This window comes from Coturnix japonica, chromosome 2 (assembly GCF_001577835.2).
Source record: "Coturnix japonica isolate 7356 chromosome 2, Coturnix japonica 2.1, whole genome shotgun sequence".
NCBI lineage: Eukaryota > Metazoa > Chordata > Aves > Galliformes > Phasianidae > Coturnix > Coturnix japonica.
The window spans coordinates 11,620,940-11,646,591 of record NC_029517.1 but is presented as its reverse complement, the minus strand read 5'-3'; the positions used below and the strand labels follow the sequence as shown (position 1 = coordinate 11,646,591).

Sequence of the window (25,652 nt, the reverse complement as noted above, 5' to 3'; positions counted from 1 at the left end):
TGAACTCCGTAAGGCTTTTATTTTAAGGCATTTTCTACCAGTCATTCTTGGAGGTCTCTTCTGCACTCATCTGAAAGTTTTCCTTTATCCTTTTGAAATGTGCAAACTGAAGCTGTATCCAGTATTTGTCATTTCAGTAATGCTTTTTAAGACCTTGTGTATAGATAAAAAATCTTGCCTGGGCTTTAGTCCAGTTCTGAAACTGAACTGTTTTATGGTTCACTTCTTTTTATGGCCATATTTGAATGCAGCTACTGTGGCTTCAGGGATGAAGTTTCTCACAATGCCCAGTGAGAATCTCAATGTGATCTTCTGATTATTGTTTTAAACTTCAGATTGAGTTATAGTCGAAATCTACCTTTTGTTCTTGGAGGGACTGAGGATTTATATGATGAATGAATCAGGAAACAAGAACTGTTATTTTGGCACGATACTAAATAGGAAAAAGAATGCAATCTTATGTTTATTTGTATGTATTTGTAACTCTCGTCTTGCCCAAATACTCAAAAATTGTACAAATTGCTTTTAGGTGTGTGATCCCTTAGCTGAAGTGCTCTCGAGTCTGACTTTTATTTGGCTAAGCAAAATTAGGCATGATTTAAATATGTGTGTGTATATATATATAATGATAAAGACATTTTGTATGCATTTTCATGTGAAGGACATATATGATATAAAAATGACATAAATGATGTATATGTAAAATAAGCATGTATTTTTATAGATATGTATGTATGCAGGTATCTTTACTTCTATATATATAGATAGGGATGCATGCATGTGTATATGCATATGCATACATGTATATATTGACATTCGTCTTTAGCTTATAATCGTATAAACCTAGTGGTAGTCAGGAATTGTTTGATTTGTGGATTTCCTATATTTTGCATTTAGTGTAACTGGAACAAAATATTCCAAAATGATGAAATGTCCCCTGCAGACAAAACATGGTATTGGGTTGAGTAGGTTTCAGGAATCTTCCAGCATGCAGTGAACTTTTTACTGTATAATGTATTTGTATTTATTAATAATGGTAACTATTATAGCAAGACCTTATTTGAAGATACTGCGTTGCTCCATAAATTGTTGTGTCAATTGTTACTTGTCCTGTCATTTTTTAATTTAGTAAAACCCCACAGAAACTCTGAACCCAAAAGATCTGTAATTAAGCGGTATGTCTGTTAATCAGAAACCAGTATTCTCTGGAAAAAAAAAAAATAATCTATAGTGAGAGACTTTGGATTTGGACAATGTTTGAGACTCTTTTTTTTTTCTTAAAGCATTTTGGAATGCAGGATAACTGCTAGAAAAATATCCACTTCAAATCCTTCCTTTGTAAGGCTATGATGAGTCATAGAGCAGACTGCTGGTAACGGGTAAAATTTTTGTACACATTTCAATAATTGAAATTCTGGCTCTCGCTTCCCTCTCTAACAGTTGAATACTGTCTGTGTGAGCTTATATCTCTATTTAACATCAGTTATTCCATTACAAAGTGGGTAAAGCATTCATATTGTGGCTGTTTTAATTTTCAGATGCTACAAAGTGCAACTGGTGTCACTAAAGCAATGTGACTGTAGGATGGAGGTAGCTTCTTGATGGTTAATGCCCTTAGGCATTGTGTTAGTACAGATTTGTGTGTAATATTTGATCTCTATCTCTTATAGCACTGTTTCTAATTGCAGACATGTAAGAATTTGTTCAGAGATTGAAAAGGGCATTTATTTCCAAACTGTATAGTAAATTTCAGTCTCTGGAAACTAAAATCTTTCCTGTGTCTCATGGAACCATATCCTTTTTAATCTCTCCATCTGGCAGCTGCAATGATTTGGAATGATGTGGTGCTATCAGCACCTGTAGAGTGCTCAGATTTACCTCAAGCTTTTCTGTGAGGAGTGGGGAGTGATGAGGTTGCAGGTACACACCACACAGCCTGCTTTCTCCTGCCTGCAGAAAACAAGGACTAAGTGCTGTGCTGTTCCTCACAGAGAGTGGGGACTCTTAGCACTGCTTGTCTTCTTAGGGTCACCTTGTGCTGGGTGACCAGACTCTGGCAGGCTTTGCTGCTCACCTACCCATGTCATTCACTTCTAATTTTGGTGATGGCAGTCTGAAAAAAAGAGACAAACAGGACGTGTTTGGCTGTTGATTGGAGGGAGGGGATGGCAGAAAGGGCACTGACAGAAGAGGACGTGTACTTTAAGGGGTTTGGATCATATAGTCTAGGGCAGGTGGGGTGGGAAGGAGCCCAGGCAGCTGCCTCTCCCAGGCCACTTCCAAATCCATGCTCTGGCCTCTGCAGCTGCTGTGTTTGGATCTTACAAGCCTTCTTTCAACTCCTGCCAGAAAACAGCTTGTGCTTTTTTAAAAAGGCTTCAAGTCCTCCATTGTTCCACTTCTTCCGCATAATAGTCTTTTACAACACGGGAATCTGAAATAGTTGTGATTTTGACTGCAAGATGTGGCAATTGGTTTCCTTTCTTTTCAGCCCTGCAAGCAGACTGTAAGCCTGTACCAGGCTGTTATTACTCCCCAAGCAGACAATTTTCTAGGCATGAAGGAAAGGAATGCTCATCGTTTTGGGGACAGTGTTTTGACAGTTGAGTACAGTTGCATTTTATCAGTCCTGTTTTGTTAGCTGAAATTGCCTTGCCTGTACTTTAAAAGATCTTAAAGAAAAACTGTCTGCAGTGGTTTTTGTTTTTTAAATGCACTTTATGGTAACGTATTGTGCTGTTTGATAAAAATGAAGAGGACGATAGAAGGCAATGTATTTTGCTGTTTTAAAAGACTGATTACGATTATTCTTTATTTAATGATTTACATCTTGAATTCAGTTTAATGGGAAAAAAATATCCTGAAATGAAAAGCAATCTTCAGTAACACTTTCTACCACAGTGGGTACTTTTTTCTTCTTCCCCACATCTAAATAAGAAAGTAACAAGAAAATGTTCTTTCCATTTGACAGTCCTTTCCAATCAGAACTTCCAGTGGTAAGGTGACCTGCCTAAAATCTTCTCTAGGCTTGGCTAGTAATTGTGCTTTCTCAGAGAGTCAAAATGACTTTTTCTGGAATTTGTGTTGTATTTATCCTTTGTGGCTTGGATAATAGTAATAAGACTCTTTTCTAACTGAAGAATTGTTCATTTGTATTCCTGATTTCTTCTATTAAGTAGGAGGTCCACTATTTGCCCCAGAAGTGGTCTACAAATACCAGCAGCATGTCAGGCTGCTTAACAAGGCAGTGATGAAAGATGAAGGGTCTAGAGCGCACAACTTATGGGGAGAGGTTGAGGTCCCTGGGTGTGCTCAGCGCAGAGCAGAGGAGCTGAGGGGGGATCTGATGGTGGCTGCAGCTCCTCACAGGGCAGCGCTGAGCTCTGCTCTGTGTGACAGTGACAGAACCTGAGGAAACAGCATAGAGCTGTGCCAGGGGAGGGGCAGCTGGGGGTCAGGGGATGGTTCTGCACCAGAGGGCGGTGGGCATGGAACGGGCTGCACAGGGCTGTGGGCACAGCCCTGAGTGGCTGGAGTTCAGAAAGCTTTTGAACAGCTCTCTCAGATGTAGGGTGTTTGACTTTGGGTGACTATGGAGCAGGGGTTGGACAGGATGATCCTTATGGGACCCTCCCAACTCAGGGTATTCTGTGACTGCAATCTCATGTGTGTCAGATGCAGAGAGGCAAAGAGGAAACCAAGAGATCATAAATGCCAGAAAGGACAGATAGAAGATAAATTTTTAGAGAGGAATGTGATCAGGAGAAAAATGTGGGAAGCCTTAGTAAAATTATAAATGGAAGGGGAATGAAAAATGGAGCATGGTTGATGGATGGTGAAGTAAGAGAGAAAGTTGAAGATGGGAGAACTTGGCCCTTGGGCAGAAATATTTCTTTTGTTGTTGTTTTTGTAAGATCTGAGGCTTAATTCTCTGTTCCGAGTTGTCACAGAGAGATGGGAGTGAGAAATTTAGAAAGCCTGAGTTAGTTACCAAAGGCAAACTTATCAGTACTTATATGTAGTGTTGCGTAAAAGCCTCTATCAAGTGGAAAGGAATGTATCTGTAGAGATCAAGAGAATATAGGAGAATTGATGTTGTACTCACGTGGGGAGTGCAAGAAAAATTCAGCTTCAACAACTGCTTCTTTAATCACATCTAATTATAGAAACCTATCTATCTACAGATGGATGAATATTTACTTTAGAATACTTCATTCTTCTATAATTACATATAACGAGCTGTGTTCCTTGCTTAGCAGTGGCTTCAGGGTATGGAGAAAGAAACTAACTAATGGAAAATGGATAATTCTTGACTTGTTATGTACAGACTTCCTGAGCTGCTTTATCTATTTTTATCCGAAAGCAAAATAGCCCTTAAAAGCAAAGACTAATCCCAAGGCTGTGTTGATGCAAACAATTTGCATGCCAAAACAACTACTGGTGTGAAAAAGGGTAAAAAACAAAAAACAAAAAGAATAAAAAGAAACTGATCTTCAACATTGATTTTGTTTTACAGTAGCTGCTTAAGTGTGTAATCTTGGTCCTATAAAAAAGAAAATATAAGAAAATCTGAGTATGTTCCTGGATAATCTTAAATGTTTAATATGCTGTTTTTTGTTTGTTTCTTTCCAGATTTGAACATGGAATTCAACCCATCAGACCATCCACGGGCCAGTACGATATTTCTCAGTAAATCTCAAACAGATGGTAGGTTACTGAACTTATTGCTGTATTTGTTATTGCAGTTATCTCTAAACTCTTTGTTAGAATGCATGTGATAGCTACTGAATAGATAATTCCTCTCCCTCCAAAAAAGAGGCTTTTGTAGGCGCAGTATTAGAGTTGAAAGAAGCCAAATTAATTATTATTTTGTCAGAGTTAGTAGTAGAAGGTCATGTTGAAATTGTAAGTTCCAGTTTGTCACGATTAAAGTTGAATATAATCAAAAATATTTTCCCTAAGTGCGAAATTTTCTGTGCAGCCATGTTTTTTTTTGGTTTGTTTTACTTCTGAATCTCTGAACAGAAGGCCAAGGCTCTGAGAAATGCAATTTTTTAGTATTTTACTGAAAAAACGCCTGTTTGAATTAACTAAGACCATCCAGAGTTTCCTCTGCTATAGCTGATATGTGGATGAGTTCAGTACTAGATTTTAATAACAAAACAACCCACCTCCCACTCAAAGGTTCTGTCTTTTTCTCTCATGGATTTGAAATAATCATATATTTGTCTGGAGTTTTGGGGGTTTTAATTGTCAACAAGATGATCACTCTGGAACTACGTCTGTTAAGCAGGCTTATTGATAGGTGTAGCAGAATAGAAGCCATTTACTCTGGCACTTTTATTCCCTGCTGGACATGTATGACATGTTGTTTTAGAAGTAGATGAGAATAATTGTTGCAAAAGGCATTATTTTCTATCAAGACTTTTAAAGCATTTTCTGTGTTGTAATTCTGAATGTATGGATTCTTTGTCCTTCTTTCTGTTACCTATAAATGCCATTTTTGATTTACATAGTAAATTACAGTGTCAAGCACATCACTTAGAAATATATTTTGTGCTAATTTTTCAGCTTGACTAGTGCAAAGAGACTGCATTTAGGTTCTGATTGAAGGGTTGATTACTAGAGTACTTTTGCCCTTCAGACTGTCCTGCATTCAGCTCTGATTCTGTCAGTGGCTTACTGTGTGTTTTTTTGATGTGATGTGCCATTCTGGTCTGGTTTAGTAATCTATAAAATGAATATGATAACAGTTCCATAGTATACCATGTTGTCAAGACTGATGTTTATTTTTATGGAGTTTTGAGACTGTGCAGTCCCATGTGGATGCTACCTGTTTCTCATTAAATTTTGTTCGGGGAAAAAAGGGCAAAAATTCAGTTCTTATGGAATATGCATAAATAAGATCTTGTTTTTATATATATGTTTTGTTGAAACATTAAAAAATGAGGGCAACAAAACCATAAAACTGCTGGGTTGAACATATATGGTTTACACCCATTCTAGACTTGGTGTCTGAAACCTTATTCTAGTGTAAGTGATACAAAGAGCTCTACATATTTTTTTGAGTGAGAAAAGTGAATTTATATAACTTCTAAAACAAGGTTTTAAGATATGTTCGGCTATTCTTAGTGATAAAAATCCAAAGGCTTGTACAAAAGAAATAAGATTTTGTGAACGTTTATCTGCTGATGTATTGCCAAGAACCATCCCATTATGATGGTGTGTTGCCCCACCAGAAGCATTTTGCTGTTCTCTGGGCCTGTTGTGGCAACAAGTGAGCTGTTAAGCGTCATCATACTGTTCAGGGATATTGCCTAATGCCAAATGCATTAGAATGCTTATTAAGGGGAAAATAGAAGGTTTTTCTTTTATTTTTTCTTTGAGGTATGTAGAATTGTATTCTGGCAGCCTCCTGTGCAACCAAAGAGATCTCCTAGGTCTAGAGTCAGTGTAGAAGGGGAGAGTTGCATTGGCAATGGTGAAAATACCTAATTGGGGCATGTAGCTACCACTCTCCATTATTATACAGTGTTGGGCTGACAGACCTTCCTGTAGTTAACTGTAAATGAAAGTATTTTTATCATCAGGAACTAAAGGTGTTTAAAATTTATATTTTAGAGAGCTGAGAGATATTTGGACTTCAGGTTTTGTCCAGGATCTGGCTGTGGCTCTTGAGTGTTCATTATTATTTGTATAGTGGGAAAGGGCCAAGTTCATTACTACATGGAAGAGCGACTTGGCAGCATCACCTAATGGCAGCTCCACATCTGGCTTTCCAGTAACCCATGTCTGGCTTTCTAGTAATGCTGCGCTCTTACAGCCTCATTGGTGATCTTGTGGTCTTAGCAGGGGAGCTGCTCTTTGAGCTGTTTGTGAGCAACATGTAAGTGAAGAACAACAGGCTAACTACAATAAATATAATGAAACAGCATGTAGCATCTTTGGATGATACATGGTCTGATTTTTTCATTGTTCTGTGTGACTTAAATGCCACACCAAGCATCTAGATCTGTATTGTCTCTCATAGTCAGTTGTTTCAATGTACCCTTAATTACCTGAGAATTCGGTAACTTCAAAGAAAAAAATTGAAGACACAATAGATATTTATTTGATATGTAACTAAAATAGCATTTCTGTATGTTTCCAGTGCATTATGGGAGTTCTCCAGGTGCTGAGTCTTACGTAAGAGGTTCTCCCTACATGGAGAGACAGTAGAGGATGTCACCTTTCATACCTTTATCGTATTTGAATGCCATATGCCAGTTCTTGCTTGGTGAATTTGGCCTGTAAAAGGATGAGCTAGGTAACTAAAAAGCCTTGCACTATTCAGCACCTGCTGGTGGTTAAGCTGGGATTTCCAAGCCTTAGTGCTACAATAGCATAATTTCCTTTCTTTACAAGAGCAAGAACACAACTGTTTCTTTTCCATGGTGCTGGTAATGATCTTTCCTACAAGTGGGTTACAGCTCTTCTCCTTTCTTAACTTACATTAAGTTTTACACGTGAAGTTTCATTGGTTAATTTTTTTGCAACGCAAACGTAACAGTTGGCTTTAGACAAAGCACATTTTGAAACCATATTTATTTGATTTTGGATAGATGTGAATTAGGGTGCATTTTATTTTTATTAACTAGGGTAAGTTTCCTGTTTCTCAGACAAGACAAATGGTCTGCAAACAAAATACGAGAAATCTTCATTGACATAATCCTCAGTGATTTTGTCCTCCTTGCTGATATGGGCAGCATTAAGGTTTCCTATAGAAATTTATGTTACAGCTCAGTGAAAAATGCATACGTGCTTATTCACACACACATGTGTGTGCATATGTTTGCATTTCCTCACTCCTTTTTATTCCAGGACAGTATGTTTTCATACTCTAGCAAAAGTTCGACAATAACAATAGGAAGTGCCTGAAGGAATGGGAAATGAGGAAAATTAAGAACATTTGGCAGCATCTGAGATACCAGTCTTGACTTGAAGAATTCCATTCCAATTTTCAAGTGTTAAAAATGTTAGAAAATACAAGTTTCTTCATTCAGTTGTTTAAACTGTGACTATAAATCTGTTCAGCTTCGTTTCATCCAAAACCCATTGCTGAAAGTCAAAAGCCCAGAGTTGCAGTTCATGCTTCAAAATGATGGTTAATTATAAAGCTACAGCCTGCCGTCTGCTGAAGACCATACTGCGCCATGTGAGCACTGCAAAATATCTCTAAACTCACTGGAGCCAAACAGCAGAGACTTACCTCTTTACAATAGTTCTAGTGTAAGGCTGGCAGAAACAGCTTTCTGCTTCTTGCAGTAATTGTCAATCTTTTGTCTAAAGGGAGGGTTGTGAGCACAAAAGAAAGCAGTTGTGACAAAATGGGTTTCTACTATGCTGCATTTCCCATTGGCATCTGTGTTCTGGTAAGAGTTGAGCTTCAGGCTATGGTAGAATGGTCCAGAAGCATGAAGGCACAGCTGCTTTCTTGTAGTCCCTCACTGGACAATGAAAGCTAATGAAATTATATGTGAAAAAGAAGGGAAAGAGAGTCAAGGTGGTGCTTGGAAAACTGTGTGGCACAAATTGATGTTTGAACAGGGCGAAGTGAAAGGTGTGTATAAATACATGGTATGTTTTTCCAGAGATTGGAAATAGCAATAAGAGCTGCAAGTGATATTCTTGCTTTGGTATGTAATAGTACTTCTATAGGGAATGGAGTAGTGTAATGGGTACAAGTTAAAATACAGAAGATAAAGACTGAGACAGAGAAAAAAAAAAAGTATTTAAAAATGAGATTTGGAGTTTATGTGCAGACTGTGTTTGTTGGATTTTGTCCATAATAATTTTGTTTGAGGAGTAATTGAGATTGTTGTCAGTTAAATATTTAACTGTGTTTGAAATGTCACAGTTAATAGCTGTTAATTTTCACTTATGTACTCTATTAGCTTTACATGCAACTTATCGGAATTGTTTACTGCTTGTATATTGCAATATGCAATGCTTGACAAATACTTTCTCTATTATTAGGAGTATCAACTATCATTTTGTTGTTTCCCTTTAGATTACTTATGTCTTTTTCTGGTTGCAAATGCAGTGTATGGAACTTAAGTGTAGTGCAGTGTTTTAGTAGGATTTCAAGCAGTTTAACTATTTGCTCGACAACCTGAATTCTCCTGCTGTTCCTGTTTTATTCTGTCTCCTATACAATGTCCATAACTGTGGATCTGAGCATGTACTAAGTGACATGGCTAACATCTGTCATGTGTGATTCTCCTTTCTGCTCCCTGGGAGGAAAATTATGTAAGGATTTTTTAAAGTATTTTCTTACTTTGTTTTTGTTTTACGTCTGCATTAAACAATTATTTCACAGTATCCACACGTACAGCCTTGTTTATGTTAGATTGCTTGCTTTTAAAAAATAAATGAATCACAAGTAATGGCTTCTCATCCAACAGGGAATGGACAGGCTATCCCACCATTGCAAACACTCTTATTTTGCTAAGTGCATTGGGTTGCATAGCTTTCAAATCATAGTGCACCGAAGTGCATTTAATCATCTACAGCATGAAACCATTATTACTTTAATCCTGATGTTTGATTTATATATTAGTTGCCTCCAAACTCGTATCCTAAATGCTTTGGTATTTTCATGGGAAGGGAGCTCCACAGGCTCTACGGGGTGAGTTAATTGGGAAAGTGATGAAAAATTTACATATAATGTATTTCATCAACTGTAATAAACATTTGCCTAATGTTTAAGACTGTACATGCTCCTTTGTTGCTGCTGTTTACTGAGTATTCTGGCTGCTCATTCTGGCCTTGACTTGCAACCCTTGCTTGTGATGACTAGTTCTACTCGCCAACTTTCATTGTTACATCTGACCTGAGTAATAGCTTCAGGCTTGCACCTTACCATTAGAGAAGGCAGTGGTATAATGCATATATGTTTTCAAAGCACTTTGATGGGAGTTAGTGCACAGTAAACTTCAATGAGAATTTGCTAACTCCATGGGGTATCTGTTTAGGTACTTTTATGCCTGCAAGATAGTGTAGCAAGGTATCTTGCATGAAGGTATTCGTGATGCAGAGTACCTGCAGAGATCTCTGGTGAAGGATGACTGATCCATTGCTGGCTTGGACCGTAGCTTGCTGCTATTAACCTTCCCATATGTACCAATGCCTAGTGAATACCCAAATGGATGAGAATTTCAATCCATCACCGCACTAGTGAGCGTAAATGCCTTTAAGCATACAAATACATGTTTATTCCGTATTTGGTATATAAGTATACATGGTTAGTGCAAGAGCAATGACAATGTCATACGTAGATAGCCTCCTGTTCTTTTTATTATAAATGGTATGTAAGAAGCTTAATCAGGAAAAATAGTCATGTAATATTTCTATCATATTTTGTGTTTTTGCAGTGAGAGAAAAACGCAAGAGTCTCTATATAAACCACGTAAGTGAAAATGCCTCGCTATGCAGCTTTCTCCTTGTTGTCTATATTATACAGTAAATAAGAGTTTTTACATATGATTTCCATACTGGTGAGAGGATGCTGATGCTTCAGAAGTCTGCTCTGCATCAGGATCCAGAAGCATAGGTCACAGCTACTGAGCTAGTGGAATGGATCTGTTGTTTTGATGTAGTGCTGTGCTCACAACCAGCATATGCAGGCAGCTGCTAGCTGGAATGAAGAGCTGCAGACATTGGTATGATTTTTCAAAATTAATCCAAAACAAAAGTCATAAAACGTTAAACTGCATTTATATGTAAGCGTGCTGTTGTCAGAGAGTCTGTGACATTTCATTTTTACACAGAAGTCTTGAAGTGCCCAACCATTGCTGATGCAGTGTAAATGTGTATTTGTTATGTGGTATGTGCTCAGTGTGAACATGGGGTTTTAGTACGCTTATGTACCCTGGGCATTTTTCAGTTCAGTTCTCCTGTGTTTGAACTGAATTCCCAGTGAAGCTGAGAGCAAATCTCCCACATCCAACTTTGGGTACAGGATCAGGGTCTTTCCCCTCTTAGCATCATTTGCACTACCAAAGCACCTGGAACCAGCAGGTCCAAATGTTAAGCCCTGTGCTGAAGTACCCAGAGACATGCCCCAGTGAAGTGGAGGAGGGAAAGAAATTATTGTTTCTCAAATGATTTTTGTCTTTAGAGTGAAATGGGGAGAAGTTCACAATTATTATGTTTTTTCTATCTGAAATTATAATCTATAATTTCACAAGCCATTTTTAAGCTGGTACAGCTGCTGAAAGAGTGGGATTTGGTTTCTGGCTCTCCTTCTCTCCTCTGATGCTGATGCTTGTGTAGCTGTGGCTAACCTGGTTTAGGGTATAAGTAGATTCAGCATAGCTACAAGCAAAAATGTATTTGTTCCTCACTGTGATTTACATCAGTGCTTGCACCCACACAAAGAGAGGGTGGCAAAGAGGCTGAAATGAGCAGCTGAGTGGGGTGACAAAGTAGGTTAGCTTCATGTCTGTACACAACAGGTTTGTGCTGATTTAGTGTTTCTGAAACTATGGCCTCGCTTTAAGAGCAAGCTGAGGTTTTCAGTTTCCCAAGATTTTGAGAAAGTCATGAGTTACCATGAAGTTTGTATGATCTGCACAGTTGGCTGCACCAGATCAGCAGATACTGTCTGTGCTTCCCACTCCTATTCCTCTCTAAAACATTTCTACTGTTACAGTATGTGTATGTGAGAGTAGTTAGTATTATAGTTGTATTGTTATGAAATAGTAGAGTCAATGTGCTATAAATGTAATAATGTATATTCAGTCATTTCCAGCAGGCTTTTTAGCCTCAAACTTGGAGTCTTAAATGCAAAAATATAGTCACTGCAAGTCAAGGTATTAAGAATGTCTGTGACAAGCCACCTCACCATGTGGGTGACATTCTTATGTGTCCCAGTATCTTTTCATGCCATGCAGAAGGTATGTTCTGCGCTAGATAAGAGTGAGGATGGATTTCTATGGCTGGTTGAACAGAGGTAACTCACAAATTCTTCTACGAGCACACCGTTGTGAATTCTGATGCAAAATGTTTTCAGGCAGGGTTAGGTTTGTTACAGGAAGGGGAAGGATGATCATTCCACTAAGGAATTGCATTGTAGGCATCTGGGCGCAACAGCTCATGCATTTGATACCCTAGGGCATATACCTTTTCCTATTTTCCATGTTTTAAGTATTATTTAAAGCATTAACTAAGCTTGCAGTGATATAAACTTCTCTCAATCTGGTTTACTACTAAAATCTGACTTCTTTGTACTTGTAAAGTACCTCTTCTGAATTACAAAGCTGATAAAAAAAATCAGCCTTATGAAGCTGAAGTCTTTCCTATAGTATGGTGTGTGTGTCCATACACATTAGTGACGTTCTTAGCCAATGTCCAAAGATAAGCCACATTTACAAGTGTGGCCTGTGATATTTAATTTGTTAACAACTTAAGTGAGATATGGTTGACTATAGCACACCTGTAGTTATTCATTCAGCACCTCTGAAGTACTCGATATGCTAAAGCTGACATACAAACTGGTGATCATTTTTGAAGCGGTTGCTGTGGCCTTCTGTATGCAGCCAGGAGTCCTGTTCTGTTTGCAGGATGCCAGTAGCCACTCTAGTTTCCTAGACTACCTTGGATGAAGAAATCTGAGGAAACAGGTAGATTTAGCAAATGTATATGATAAGTAATGGGGTGAATGAATTTACAATATGCTCTATTGGTTGGCTATTTCTTTGTCACCCTTTTTCTATGTATGTTAAGGGCATTTCTAATCGGAGCTGTTGCTGCTCATCTGTTTCCTTCAATGCAGTGTCTGCACCTTTGCTCTTAAGGTAGCAAGCTGGAGGAAATACGTTTTGGAGTGTTGTTTTCTTTCTATAAGAGCTCCTCGCCATAACTTAGCACTCTTCTCTTTTGTCTTTTTTCCATAATATCATCTTTTCTTTTGAGTTTCTAGGTCTGTATGTATTTTTTCTCTTTTTATGTCAAATAAGCAGGATTATTTAATTTTTTGTATATATTTTTATCCTGTTATGCAGTATATTATTTTGTAGGAAAAGCTGAATATCTCCTAAGCAATCAATGTGGGTAGTAAGAGAAGTATCAATAAATATTGTACTTTTTAAACTGCCTGTCTAGGTCTGTATAACAGCAGGTGAGAATGGTACCTTACACAAATATAGTTTCAAAACGTTATCTAGGAGAAATAGAAATTAAGTAAGAATTAACTCTTTGGTTTTATGTAACAGTGACATTTTCTGGAATAATATTCTGGAAGCTTCTAGAAATCTGTTGAAGTGTTAATTGTGCTCTTGTTTTCCTGTTATGTTTTTCTTTTAAAAATTCATTTTCTCACTGTGATCAAGCCATTTTCCTTTCTTGCTTGCTATTGTTTGCAGCTTATTTTCATTGGCTGGATAGTTCCCTTTTATCCCCAAACGAACAGTGGGCTCCTGCTTAGATTTACTATGCTTTGCCACAGACTGGCAGTTTCCAAGCCTCAGCTTCACCTTGTCAGTAGGTGTGATGGAAGAAGATAGCAGCTGTTCTTTTTGGGTGGGAAAGGAATGAATGCAGGGCTGACAGGTGCCATGGTGAAGCCGTCATCTCTCTGTTTTCCCCCAGAGTCTGGGGGGATGACAGCTTTAGGATGGTGTTGAAGCCTTTGCACAACTGCAGCGCTCATCTTCCATAGGGGCTGAAAGTGAGGGAATTACCTCACTTAGCCTATCTGATGTGCTTGCTTTCTTCCAGCCTATTTTAATTTCTGAGCAGCTGTAGCACATTACTTTCCCATTGAACTGGCAGCTGTTGTACTTAGTTATACCTTTGGTGCTTCTTCAGTGTGCGCTTGTCTTTTATTTTTTTCAGGCTGCTTAGTAAGGCTGCTGAGGGGGATGGAGATGCAGTCTGAGACAGAGGCGTTTCCTTAGTGAGAAGATTGCATCGGTATCTGTGCCTGGACATGGAAGGCAAACAGGAAGATACACGTTGTGCTTTTAGTGGGGGAGGGTGGAGAAAGATGGAAGTTTTATTGTTACTTGCAGAAGCTAGTTTTTTTTTGTGCTGCATGGTTTTATTTTGCAGGGGAAAGGATCAGGGCAGAAAAAGGTTGTTTTCTTTGTAAAGGTTTGCTAGAAATCTTCCCATTCAGACAAGATGATAATTTTTTTTCCCCCCTGATGAACTTTTGACAGTATATGCTTTTATAATCTAATTGGTGTTTAGGAACAGTGACATGCAGAAGAAATATGGGAGCATATGTGTATAGACCACAGTTTTTTGGCAGTTGGGGGAGAATCTCCTGGGTATCAGTCATGAAAACTGTCCCTCTGAGCGGTCCCCTGTGATTTCTGGCCAGGGAAGCATCTTCCCACAGGCAGACCTGCTGGTGGGGCTTGCAGAGAACAGAGGGGCCCTGTGGTGTAAGCACTGTGGCACAGGCACTTCCCGTGAACCTCTCTGCATGCTTGAAATGAGATGTGTTTATTTGCTTCTGTGTAGCCCCCAAATTTTCCTGTCAGAGCGGATCAAGAGTCTGTTCTGTTTCCTTTTTGTGAGACTACCATGTGTCCAACTGGTAATCAGATACTTACAGCTAGTGATTGTGAGAGTAAATATGGTACATACTGAAATGGGAATGCAGTAGAAGGTACTTTAATCCATGAAAAATACAAAGCACAGCATAAAATATGAGATTAAGTTTGCATTACGTGGACTGCCTGAGGCTGGCTATTGAAACGTTTATTATTGCTGGCCAAATTCTTGAAGATATTTTAATTAACATTCCTTACTCAAATAAAAGAACAAGATAAACTGGAAGGTAGATTAGAGGCTTCTCAGGTGCTCTTGCAGCTATCCTGCAGATTGTTTAATCTGGTCTTTGCTCCTCTCCATTGCAAGATCACAGATCAGCAGCGCCAGAGGCACCCTTCTAGGCTGTCTGGTCCATCTGGCAGGTTCACTGTACCAGTGCCATTCCTTACAAACACTGTTCAGGATGCTTTTTCAGGCTTTCCTGTAAGTTAGAATCCTCAAGTTCTGGCTGTCTTAGCTGAATTGAAATGTTTTGTGGTTTGTTTGTTTTTCTTCCTAATATCTTTCAGCTGTTTTCTTTTGTGTCTGCTAAGGTGAAGGCTTTTTAACTTCTCCTGTCAGCCTCAAGGCAGTAAGTTCTATAAAGTAGGAGAAGAGGCAAAGGCAAATTTAAGGTGGGGTGAGAGCACGGGAAAGTTAGTTTACAAGATGACTGTGTAGTAGTTGCTTCACTGGGAGCCTGGTAAAGTCCCTCTAGTCGAATTACACAACACCAGCAATATATAAATATAAGCCTTTGAGCTACTTCTAATGTTCAAATAAATATTTAATCTCTTCAGGGTGATTTAACTATGTTTAGGTGAGGTCTGTGTGTGCTACAGAAGAATTTACCAGAGGTTGGTGAGCCCTCCTGGAGCTCAGTGGGACCTAATGTGGCTTTCTGTATTAGATGAGAGCAAGGACAAGCTTTGAGATTTTGAAATAACCACAAGTGGGGATGTAGCCAAAGGCATCAGTTTTGAATATTATCAAAACGCTGATGAGACAAATCAAATGAGAACAAGGCTGAATCACACCATAGACTGGTTAGATACAGTAGATGTTATGTAAGAATGGTTGGTCTGGACTGGATTTAATTTTTTTATTGTAGATTTTGGCAGAAAAGTGTAAGCATACATTAGTGTTTACTTTTGTTCAGGTAAATATACTGTGCTCTAGCCACTTAATATAGATAGCTGTGTTGTAGCGAAACAATATGCAAGATAAAAGTAAATGCAGAGTTTTGCAGAGCAGTGCACAGCTTGATTGATTTTGTAGGCGCTTTGTTGACCTGTAAAGTTGTGTTCCTTCTCTTAAAGATTTTGTCATTACTAAATCATACCCTGAGGCAATAGAAGATCCCTGAGTTCAGAACCTCCCTTTTCCAAGCCAGAAGAAGTCTTGCTTGCTGTTGTAATCTGTCTTGTGTATACCTTTCTATGACACTTCTGCTAAGTTATGTTTTGGCCGGTCTGCTGTCTTGAAGCTGCTGGACATTTCTCTGCACATGGGCGCAAGATGGCCTCAAATTTTCCTTGGGAGTGATATGTTTTAACAGCACCTTCTGAAATTTTGAATCAAAGGCACCTGGTTTGATAGAAGAAGAGACAATACCAATATCAATGCAGAAGCTGTAGGTTATCTTTTGATGAACAAGTGGAAAAGTGTACTGAAAACAACTGAAGTTGCTCTGCTGAACTGGAAACTGGCTCAAGGCAGCTCTGGAATAAGAGCTGGAAAGCTTCATTGGAGGAGTGTTGTGCCTAAGATACAAATGCTGCTGAGCGTCAGGGCAGAGTGCCATACTACAGTTGCTAAATAGCATCCAGGACAGAACTGGCGTGTACCAATTCTGGACAATTCTGTGTAAGGGTTTTGGTCAACATGCACCTCTCTGTTAGTTATTTCTACCCAGGAGCACCCTGAGATGACCATGTTTGGAAAAAAAAGACGTAATGCATCCCCTTCCTCTGCAAATTTAATTTCAGCAGGATCTTAAAATGAATCGTGAGAGGCAGCCATCCTCTCATTTATATTCAGCATGAATTAGTTAGGAATTCCTTGTGATTTCTGTCATAACAGGTATGTAGAAACATTTTTGCATAGCTTGTATGGTTGTGACTTAGTTTCTCTGCCCTTTTGCCAAGAAAACCAAGTATCAGGCAAACTTAGCCTCTCCATTACTGATAAGATTCATTTTATGTAAGATTCAAGTAAATCATACTGTTGAAACATGTTAAATACAAAACACAACTACGATTTGAAAAGTTGGAAAGTTTCACAATGGAACTGGGAAAAACATTAAGAAGTGATGTTTCCTTACTAGCTGTGCATGAATGCCAAGCTGCTGTTTTTAAGAGCTAGACACCTGTAACTAATGGAAGTACACCGGATCTTGATCTCTTACAGCTTGTTCTGTTGCACGTGCAAAAGCTTAGCAAGTTAGAAAACATTCTTTCATTATACCTCTTTTCCTGTAAAGAAAGAAATTCCACAATATAATAAGTATTATGTTGTTGCCATAGTCTTCATGTCATTCTTTTTAATGAACTTCTTTGATTGAAATGAGAAAACAACGACTGTTTCTGGAGTCAAGACCCATGAATCCTTTCCCTTAGAAGAGACCACAAAATGAAAAAAGTCCTATCTTAGAGCAGAGTGCTGCACCATATTTTGTTTTACTTTGTCTCAGCACATCCCCGTCGCTGACAGTTGTAAAGATTCTACTGTTGTTCAAGTCATTCAAGGTAGAACTTTGCTATTCCTGCCATTAAAAAAGATTATTCTTTTTTTTTGGCATTACCTCCTCTCAACATTGCAGGTCCATTCTTAATTTTCCCTACTTCAATATAAGGCTGCTCTTTCTCATGCCTTTATCAATGGTCATGGAGAAAAATGATCTAACTCCCTTCAAAATGACATGGAATAAGTGTTGTAGCTTTGTTCTCTAAGAAGACTGTCGTCTTCTTGTCCAGTCGTTCCTTCTAAATCAAACAGTTCAAACGTCTGTTTGATCTTGCTGTTCTTTCCTCCAGAATAATCCTTCATGATCAAATCAATTCATCTCTCTTGAAATATATTAGTCAAAACTGGACGTAATATTCCATCTGAGCAGAGTCCATCCCCTTGTACATAAGGTAGCTCTATTTATAAGTCCCAAATGATATTTTACTTTTTTTTTTTTTTTTTAACAAGCGTGTATTTGTTGTCCCATGGTCTGCACATCCTTTTCTGATGAAAGCCTCAACAGTTGTTCGCCATATTATATTTAGACAGATGGTTCTTCTCTGAAGTGTATAGCCTTGCATCTGTTCTTCATAGATATCAGGGCTGTGTTTTTGTGCAGACCACTTCCCAGGCTTGTCAGGATTGTTCTGGTATCATAACTTTCCTTTCTAATACATATTTTGTTGTTCAAGTGAATGCCATCTGTAAATTTAATAAAGAATGCTTTGATTCTGTTATCAAAGTTACTGCTTGTTATTTAATACTGAGTAGGCAAGACCTCTGTGGATTCACCCCTTACTTCAGCCTTCCAATTTGGAAGTGATCTTTGGGTAAACAGAGTTCAGCTTTCCAGGCAGGTAGGCAAAAGCCTACCATGCTATCCTTGTTTTGCCCTGTGTAAGATGGAGTCAGGAGTCCTGCTGAAGTAAAAAAGACGAATATCTTCTGAAGTACTGCTTGAGGACAAAATATTACTTGTGCAAGTTATAGCACATGTAAATGAGTATCCCACTCCCTATCAATGAGATGCCTTTGTAATTATTTGTATTAGCTGGAATTGTCGAGGCTCCACATGTGTCCTGTACTCACTGTCATGGTTTCATATGAAGGTTTATCACAGGAACTGTATCAACTCTTTCTCACTTGTCAGCCTTAATGGTGGTGCAGAAGCTGAGGAGGAACCAACTAATACAGAATTTGGCTCATTTTTTGAAAGGCTTTATACTTTGTCTTGGTTCTTCTGATTCCTATCTGTTACAGCCTCTATGACTTGTATAAATGGAAGATTTTTGTAATCAGTCTTGATGGATTTGAAATGTGAGGCTCCTGTACAATTTTGGGTGGACTTACTCCATTGAAATGAACACTGAATTAGGGTTTATGTGTAGGATGGTATTAAATGATGAGCTAATTCTTTTTGAGGGTGAAGAAGGTTCACCTGTAGCATTTTATGGAGGTTCAGAAAAGACTATTTGGCTGATCTTTGTGACTTTAGATTTCTTCCAATTTAGTCAAGATAGAATATGAAACTGTGAATACGCTTTCCGTTAATTTGGAAGAGGCATAACATCTGTTATCTTGCTTACCATATGCTTGCATGTGGACATCAGAGTAAAAGCTGGGAGCATTGCTTTATCAATTGGTTAGTTATTCACATGGCAAAAATGTGTATGTGTACCCATGGTGGCAGGGTTACACTTAGAACCATTTTTCAGACTGGCAGAAGTGCCCCTTACTGCCAAGTGGGATTGGGTAGTGAGGCATGAGACACCACAGACGTTTCTGAGATGTGAAAAGTTCTATGCCTAACAAAGCGTGATGTGGGCTGAGAACCCAGGGGAGGTCTGTGATGTGGTAGTTTCAGAAATAAGGTGCATGCCTCTAATCACTGGCATGCCTCAAACATTGAAGTTCTGTTTGTGTAAGATAATTTGAATCTGGTAGTGATATTGCTATAGAGTTCTACTCTGCTTTTCTCGTGCTTGTTTTGGATGGACTAAGGCTACTCATCATAAATGGTATCTACTTCTGTATAAAAAACATTTGCACTTAAAATGTAGAATTAGAACTTTACTTGTGCTTTGTTTGTTTTTTAAATGATGCCATGTCCATAACTCTCCTTTCTTTTTTTCCCCCTTTTTTTCCTTCCAACCAATGAAACATCACATTTTCATCAGAACCCTAGTAATTTTCCCTGTATACAGCAATGCCAAATAATATATTTGTTGGCATTAACACTTCCAGTGCTTTTAAATATCCTTCTTCTTTGAAATCTTTCTAACATAACATTGCTACAATTGTGAGAGCTTCAGAAAATATATTTTTTTTTCAACTATACTTTGAATGTTCTTTTGCTCGTAGTTAAGAAAAATAGAAAGAAAGATGACTTAGATGCATATGGGTTTGTGAAGAGTCTGTTCTGTCCTGAATCTAGTGAATGTGCTAAATGTTAATGAGTGCTGGTGTTATTAGCAGTACCTGTTTTGGAGTTAGGCAAGGGAAGATGTACAGAATGGCACCATAGCCTTGATACTGAGTTACTCTGAGCTGGTAAATCTTCGTGCATTCCGCTAGAGATATTGACATTGGGTTCTCAACTGAAACTGTGGAAACAACGTTAATTGTAAGGCAAATTAAAAATTTTGTGTGGGCGTGCCAGCTGAATTTTAAGTCTATCACAGTCTGAGTTGAGTGCATCATTTCTCTTGCCCTCACTTGCATGACAGGGGCTCCTCTTGATCAAGTTATTCACTAGTTTAAGTAGAATAAATCAGGATAAAATCAAATGGCTTTAATGACTCTGGTATAATGACAGCTGGTATGATGGAGCAGTTCTCCTTGGACTGCTGAAGTGCTGGCTGCTCTAAACAGCTCAAGGAGATCTCTCTATAAGAAGTCTTCTGAAATAAGCAGTGTTATCAAATGCCATTTGTGGCTGTTCTTTCCAGTGTATTTTTACAGTAGTGCAGAAGTATGATTGAAATCTCTTAAACTTCTTCAATTAGGAGATCTTTTTTTGGGCATATGACTTTCTTGTATGTATTTTTATGGGTTTTCTTCCTATATATATAACAGTCTATTTTAGTGAACTAATTTTTATGAGTTTTCTCTGTTAATCTTTTAGTTTCTATTACTGCCACTGCAAAGGCGACTTTACCATCTTTCATTCTGTTTTTGTTTGTTTGGTTTGTTTTAAATTCTCTTTTTTTTCTAAGCACTGTTTGCACCTGTTTCTAAACCAGTCTTCATCTCTTACGTGGTGTCATCCTCACTCTTCCACCTGTTCTTTTGTAATAAATACAGGAACACAGGACTTGTTCCTAGTTTCTTTCTAAATCTTTGTATTTGATTTGAGGAATTCTGCACAAAGATTTTCATGGTGTTTTGGGGGGAGGGGAAGAGGAGAGGTTGAGGCTTGGAGAACGCATTAGGCAGAGCTTATGCAGGAGCTGTAATTTCTGCATTGGTAATTATTTTTGAACTTTCTGAACTGCTTCAAATCATGATCACATTACTGTGTGTGTTGCTGTGAGAGACAGAAGTTTGTTTTCTCAAAGTTCTTACATCTGAGAGAAATGCTTTGGTATTATGTAATTGCTGTTGTTCTTTTGTGTGTTTTTCATAGCATCCTCCTGGACAGCTGAGAAGAAAATACAGCTCATGCTCAACAATATTTATAGATGACAGTACGGTCAGTCAACCTAACCTCAAGTATACCATCAAATGGTGGGTGTGATGTATATATATGTATATGTGTGTATATTTAGCTGAACCTTAATTGTATGCTGGATATGTATACGCATTTCTTAACCATTACTCAGCAAGTTTCATAGAGTTTTGTTTTCAAAGCAGTAAATTTGTTAGTTGTATCCTGCTTTGGAGGCAGTGAATTGGATGAGTAAATGGTACTACTCTGACTTTAGTTTCATGAGGAATCAAACTCTTAGTACTGTGTATCTCACAAGAAAGCAACAATTAAGGTTCTTGAATTCTAGTAGCTGAAATCCTTGTGCTTCAGCATTCAGTTGAGTTCTTGGTGTGGATAAGTTCTCATGAGTGAACTTGTTCCTGATTTCATGTAATTCTGAAAACCTGAATAAACTTTTGAAATGGAAGGGCTTTATTCTGGTTCTGAGAAAATGCTAATTTTCCAAGTTTTCCTTCCATTTTTCTACTTGAAATGAAAATTAATTGACTCCTGATTCATTTCCTTGTTCAGTACTGAGACACTGGCACTTGTGTGCACAGCAGTGAGGAGCTTTGTATGTGGTGTCCACATGGACTTATCCTTGGGGGACACTGCAGATGTTCACTTCAGGTTTCGCTAATGTATTTAGCAAAAAAAAAAAAGGTATTAATAGTGAGTTAATCTTTACATATTGTACAGTAAGGGGAAAAACATGTGAGAATGAACATTCAGGCATTTTCTGTTGTTTATCATGCTTGCGGTTATATTCTTGCATTTCCTCACACTTTTTCTGTAGTTAGTAACTTAAAAATAATTGTGGGAAATCTTCTGGGGGCTTTGATATTCCCTTTCTTGCCTCCTGAATTTCACAATTCTTTGCTCTAAAGCCCTTTGCACAGGGATTGCTGGAAGTGCAGCCTTTCAGGGGGGTAAAGGGAGATGCAGCTTCAAGCCTCTTTCAGCACAGGAACTTATGTTGTTAGTGGAAAGAAGAGGGTCCAAGGGGCTGCAGTGCCAACAGCAGGGCTGTGAAAGGGCAGGCAAAAAAACAGGCTGTGGGTGCTGAGCTGGGGGCAAAGTGGTGGCATTTCAGGACAGGGCTGGGAGCTGCCTCTGGGAGGTGAGGGGCCTGGCTGCTGGCATGGGGAGAGCTGGGAACTGTGCGGGGTCAGAGGGTTTGAAGAAAGGGTCATGTGAGGTGAGGAACTGGACTCTGGCATATGAGCCCTCTGGAGGAGGAGTTTCTTTGTTCCTCATTTCCCCATGTGAGTGGCAGAATTAAAGGTGGGGAGACTGCAGGATTACGGCTTTTGTGGAACAACTTCATTTCCTGCACCCCTCCTAGACATCACTGCCAGTGACTGACTATGCCCACGTGTAGATCTGTAGAGATATGTTTTTGGCTGGCTTCTTTATTTGTTTGGGGTCATGTTATGCACTAACAGCTTTAAAATAGTAGCGTGTTACCTGGCAGTCTTCAGAATGAGTGGCCTGGATAAGTATGGTGATGGAAAGCTATGTCAGCTGCTAGGTAAGGCAACCCTGAATGCTAGCTGAACCAGTGCATGAAAAGCAAAATAAAACCTGGGTTTGAGTTAATCTATTACAGCTCTGAGAGACCTTCAGATTCTGGTATAGATTTCTGGAGAGTAAATATTTTCCTAAATTTAATTTGGCATTTTGTTACAAAAGCAATAAAATGGACAGCAAGCAGAGCTCTGCATGTATATTCTTGCATCCACTTTCACAAAATGAACTGGAGCTGCAAGTTTGTTCCTGGGGGCATCATTTGAAATTAGATTTTAGGACTAAATAGTTTTCAGTCAAATTAAATTCATTCATAAATCTGATTTTTGTGCTCAGTGAGGATTGTGTCTTTTGAGTACACAGTAATTTTTAATTTATCAAATATATGTATGTAAGAAAAAAAATCAGTTATTCTTTTAAAAGGCTTTCAATTGGAAAGAGGGCAGTTTTGCATTGGTGTAAGACTTAAGCAATTTACAGTGAATTTGACAAAACAAATCACCCACAAATAGAATCAGTGAACTCTCTCCCCATTTCTTTTTAGTTTTTGTTGGATTTTGTGTTGTTAGAACAATTAGGGAGGCCGCTCGTTTGCTCTAACTTTCTTTAAAGCTGTATCCTTAGTGAAGCAGATACCCTATAATAAAGCTCAAGTCAGAAGTTGGAAAATAAAATAAAAAAATAAAAATAAAAGAATAACTATGAGAAGCCAAGTCTTAGTTTTCTTCAGTTTCAAATATGAATGCAATCAGTTGTATGTATGAATTAAAACTTAGCTTTCTGTCAGTATAAGGACACTTTGTTTTGTGCAGAATATATGCAGAGGTTTTTAGGTGTATGATTGAGAGTATGGGAAATGAATAATGCAGTAAGTTATTCAGGGAGTCATTGTTCACAAGCTGAAATAAGTAACTTGATGCTGTTAAAAGTGCAGGAGCACAATGTTTCAGTCGCCCATGTGAGTAACTACATAGAAGGAGCGAGAGCTTAATGCATTTAAACATCAAGTTGGTATAAAACATAAGCCAGTGGTGATTAATATGTTTCAAGTTAGACCTACAGTGTCATCATAGAATCATAGAATGGTTTGTGTTGGAAGGGACCTTTAAGATCATCTAGTTCCAACCTCCCTTCTATTGGACACTTCTCACTTGACCAAGTTGCTCAAAGTCCCATCCCTTATCAAACAATAGGAATGAATACCCAGTGCTGTGTTCTTCCTTCAACCCTGGAAATCAATAATGTTTTACCATTGATCATTGTGGAGTCTGAGTATTTTGTAAGGTACTTTAATAGTGAAAAGGAACCACTTTGAGTGCGCTGGACAAATATTCTAAATCTGTTTACAGCTTTTTTTTTCTGGCATCTAATAATGAACAGAAATAAAAAGGCATTGAGCTTACTTTTTGTCATACATTCTGCTAGGTTTGAAATTTAAGTGCTAACATCGCAAATAATACATGAAATATTAACTCTATATTTTTCTTTACAGTGTAGCTCTTGCAATATATTACCACATCAAAAACAGGTATGTATACTTGTACTGAAGATCTCTAATAAAAACAAATGGACTTCTGAAACCTGAAAAATCTGTGCTTTGGTGTTGTTTTTTTTTTAATGTTTTTGGGTAGTTTTTCTGTTATCTCCCGTGTTAGGAAAGAGAAATGTGTTCTCCAATTTTGCGTATAGGAACAAAAGTTACAGGATTAGGTATCAGTAAAATCTGCAAGTCCAGTTAGCATTTGAAACCTCTGATGATTCAATATTTGGTATAATATGCCCTGGGCACTTCTGTCTTATATATGTTGCAGTTGTGGTTAGGGGAAATCTCAATAATGTCTTTCAGATCTATTTTTTCAGGCTATGCTTTTGTAAAATTAACTGTGAAAGCCTACAATCAGTTAATGCTAATAGATTTTGAAATATAAGCCATTCATTATACAGTATGTGTGACAATACCAATAAATATAATTCAGGATGATGCAGAAATAGAGCAGGTCCTGACTTGTCTCTTCCTGTGCAGCGTGCTTCAGATCACTGCTCAGTCAAGCTGACAATTAAAATTGAATAGGAAACAGGGTCTCCAAGAAGGTAACTTGGTACATGAATTAACACTGTAGCTGTTAAATTGCAGTTTTGTTTCTTCAATTCCATACTGTCTTGATGTATTAAGTCACCATATCATAATATTCTCTGATTTTTTCAAGAGATTTGTATGAATACTTCCAGTGACTTCTGTGTATGTGGCTTTGCAGCCTGTCTTCTTGGAGAACCTGGCTTAGATCTCAGCCTAATAAATCAACTTACAAGTTTTCCACCAGGGCTGTGAGAAGTCCAACTACAGCAAAGGGAATTACTCCTAATTTTAAAGTTAAGCTGCTGCATCATATGGGACTGTAATTCAGGTCACTGGAGCACACTGCACTTCGCGAAACAAAGCTGGTGTCTCAGAAGAAACCTTTAGAAGTGCACAAAGGCAGAAAGGTTTAGGGCTTGATCCCTGTTGAAAACTCTTAGAAGACTTTCCAAGATCTCAGTGAGCCTTGGACTGAAACATGGCAGTCTGTAAAGCAGAAGTTGGAGTGAAATATATTTTCCTTTTAATCTAATTTCCTGGGAAATGAAGCATTAATGATCATGCTTGGTTTACTTGTTTATCCATCTGTGCTTCCCTCTTTCCCTTACATTCCGACGTCTCTGGGTTAGTTCAGCCAGCTAATCAGTTTTGTCTATGCTTGACTGACTAACAGAGATACCAGAGTTAATCAGGTTCTAAAGTTTTGGGGAACAATATTGTAAGTGCTCTATTAAATGCTGTGCCAACTGAGTAAAAAGCTCAGCAGAATGACGCACGTTAGAGAATACATGTGGGTGAGGAACTTCAGCAAGAGCGCAGTCAGTCAGGAGGAAATCCAGAGCCTAAGGAAGCCAGGCTCACTTCCTTCTGATTTTACTGACTTCAGTAAAATACGCACATTCATAGTCTTATCACAGAACCTGATGCAAGTTTGACCTGCAACAATTAGACAGGCACAAATAACAGAAAGGATCCCATGTCTGTGACATGAAAACAGATATGTTCTGATTGTTATTTTCTTTGGAAACTTGCTATCTGGCCTTTCACTTTTGG

General features: G+C 38.3%; 1 protein-coding gene across 3 annotated transcripts in view; it reads left to right on the top strand.

Annotated features, from left to right (window-relative positions):
* Positions 1-25,652, top strand: part of CCNY (cyclin Y) — a 109,415-nt gene that overhangs the window by 60,743 nt on the left and 23,020 nt on the right. Inside the window, exons 2-6 of one of the 3 annotated variants that reach the window (XM_015853102.2) lie at positions 4,633-4,707; positions 9,280-9,288; positions 10,413-10,447; positions 20,933-21,033; positions 24,015-24,050. In XM_015853102.2, the coding sequence (XP_015708588.1) occupies positions 4,633-4,707; positions 9,280-9,288; positions 10,413-10,447; positions 20,933-21,033; positions 24,015-24,050 (256 nt within the window). Of the gene's footprint in view, positions 1-4,632; positions 4,708-9,279; positions 9,289-10,412; positions 10,448-20,932; positions 21,034-24,014; positions 24,051-25,652 lie in introns of those variants that run through there. The other 2 variants (XM_015853103.2, XM_015853104.1) reach the window with 2 other exon arrangements.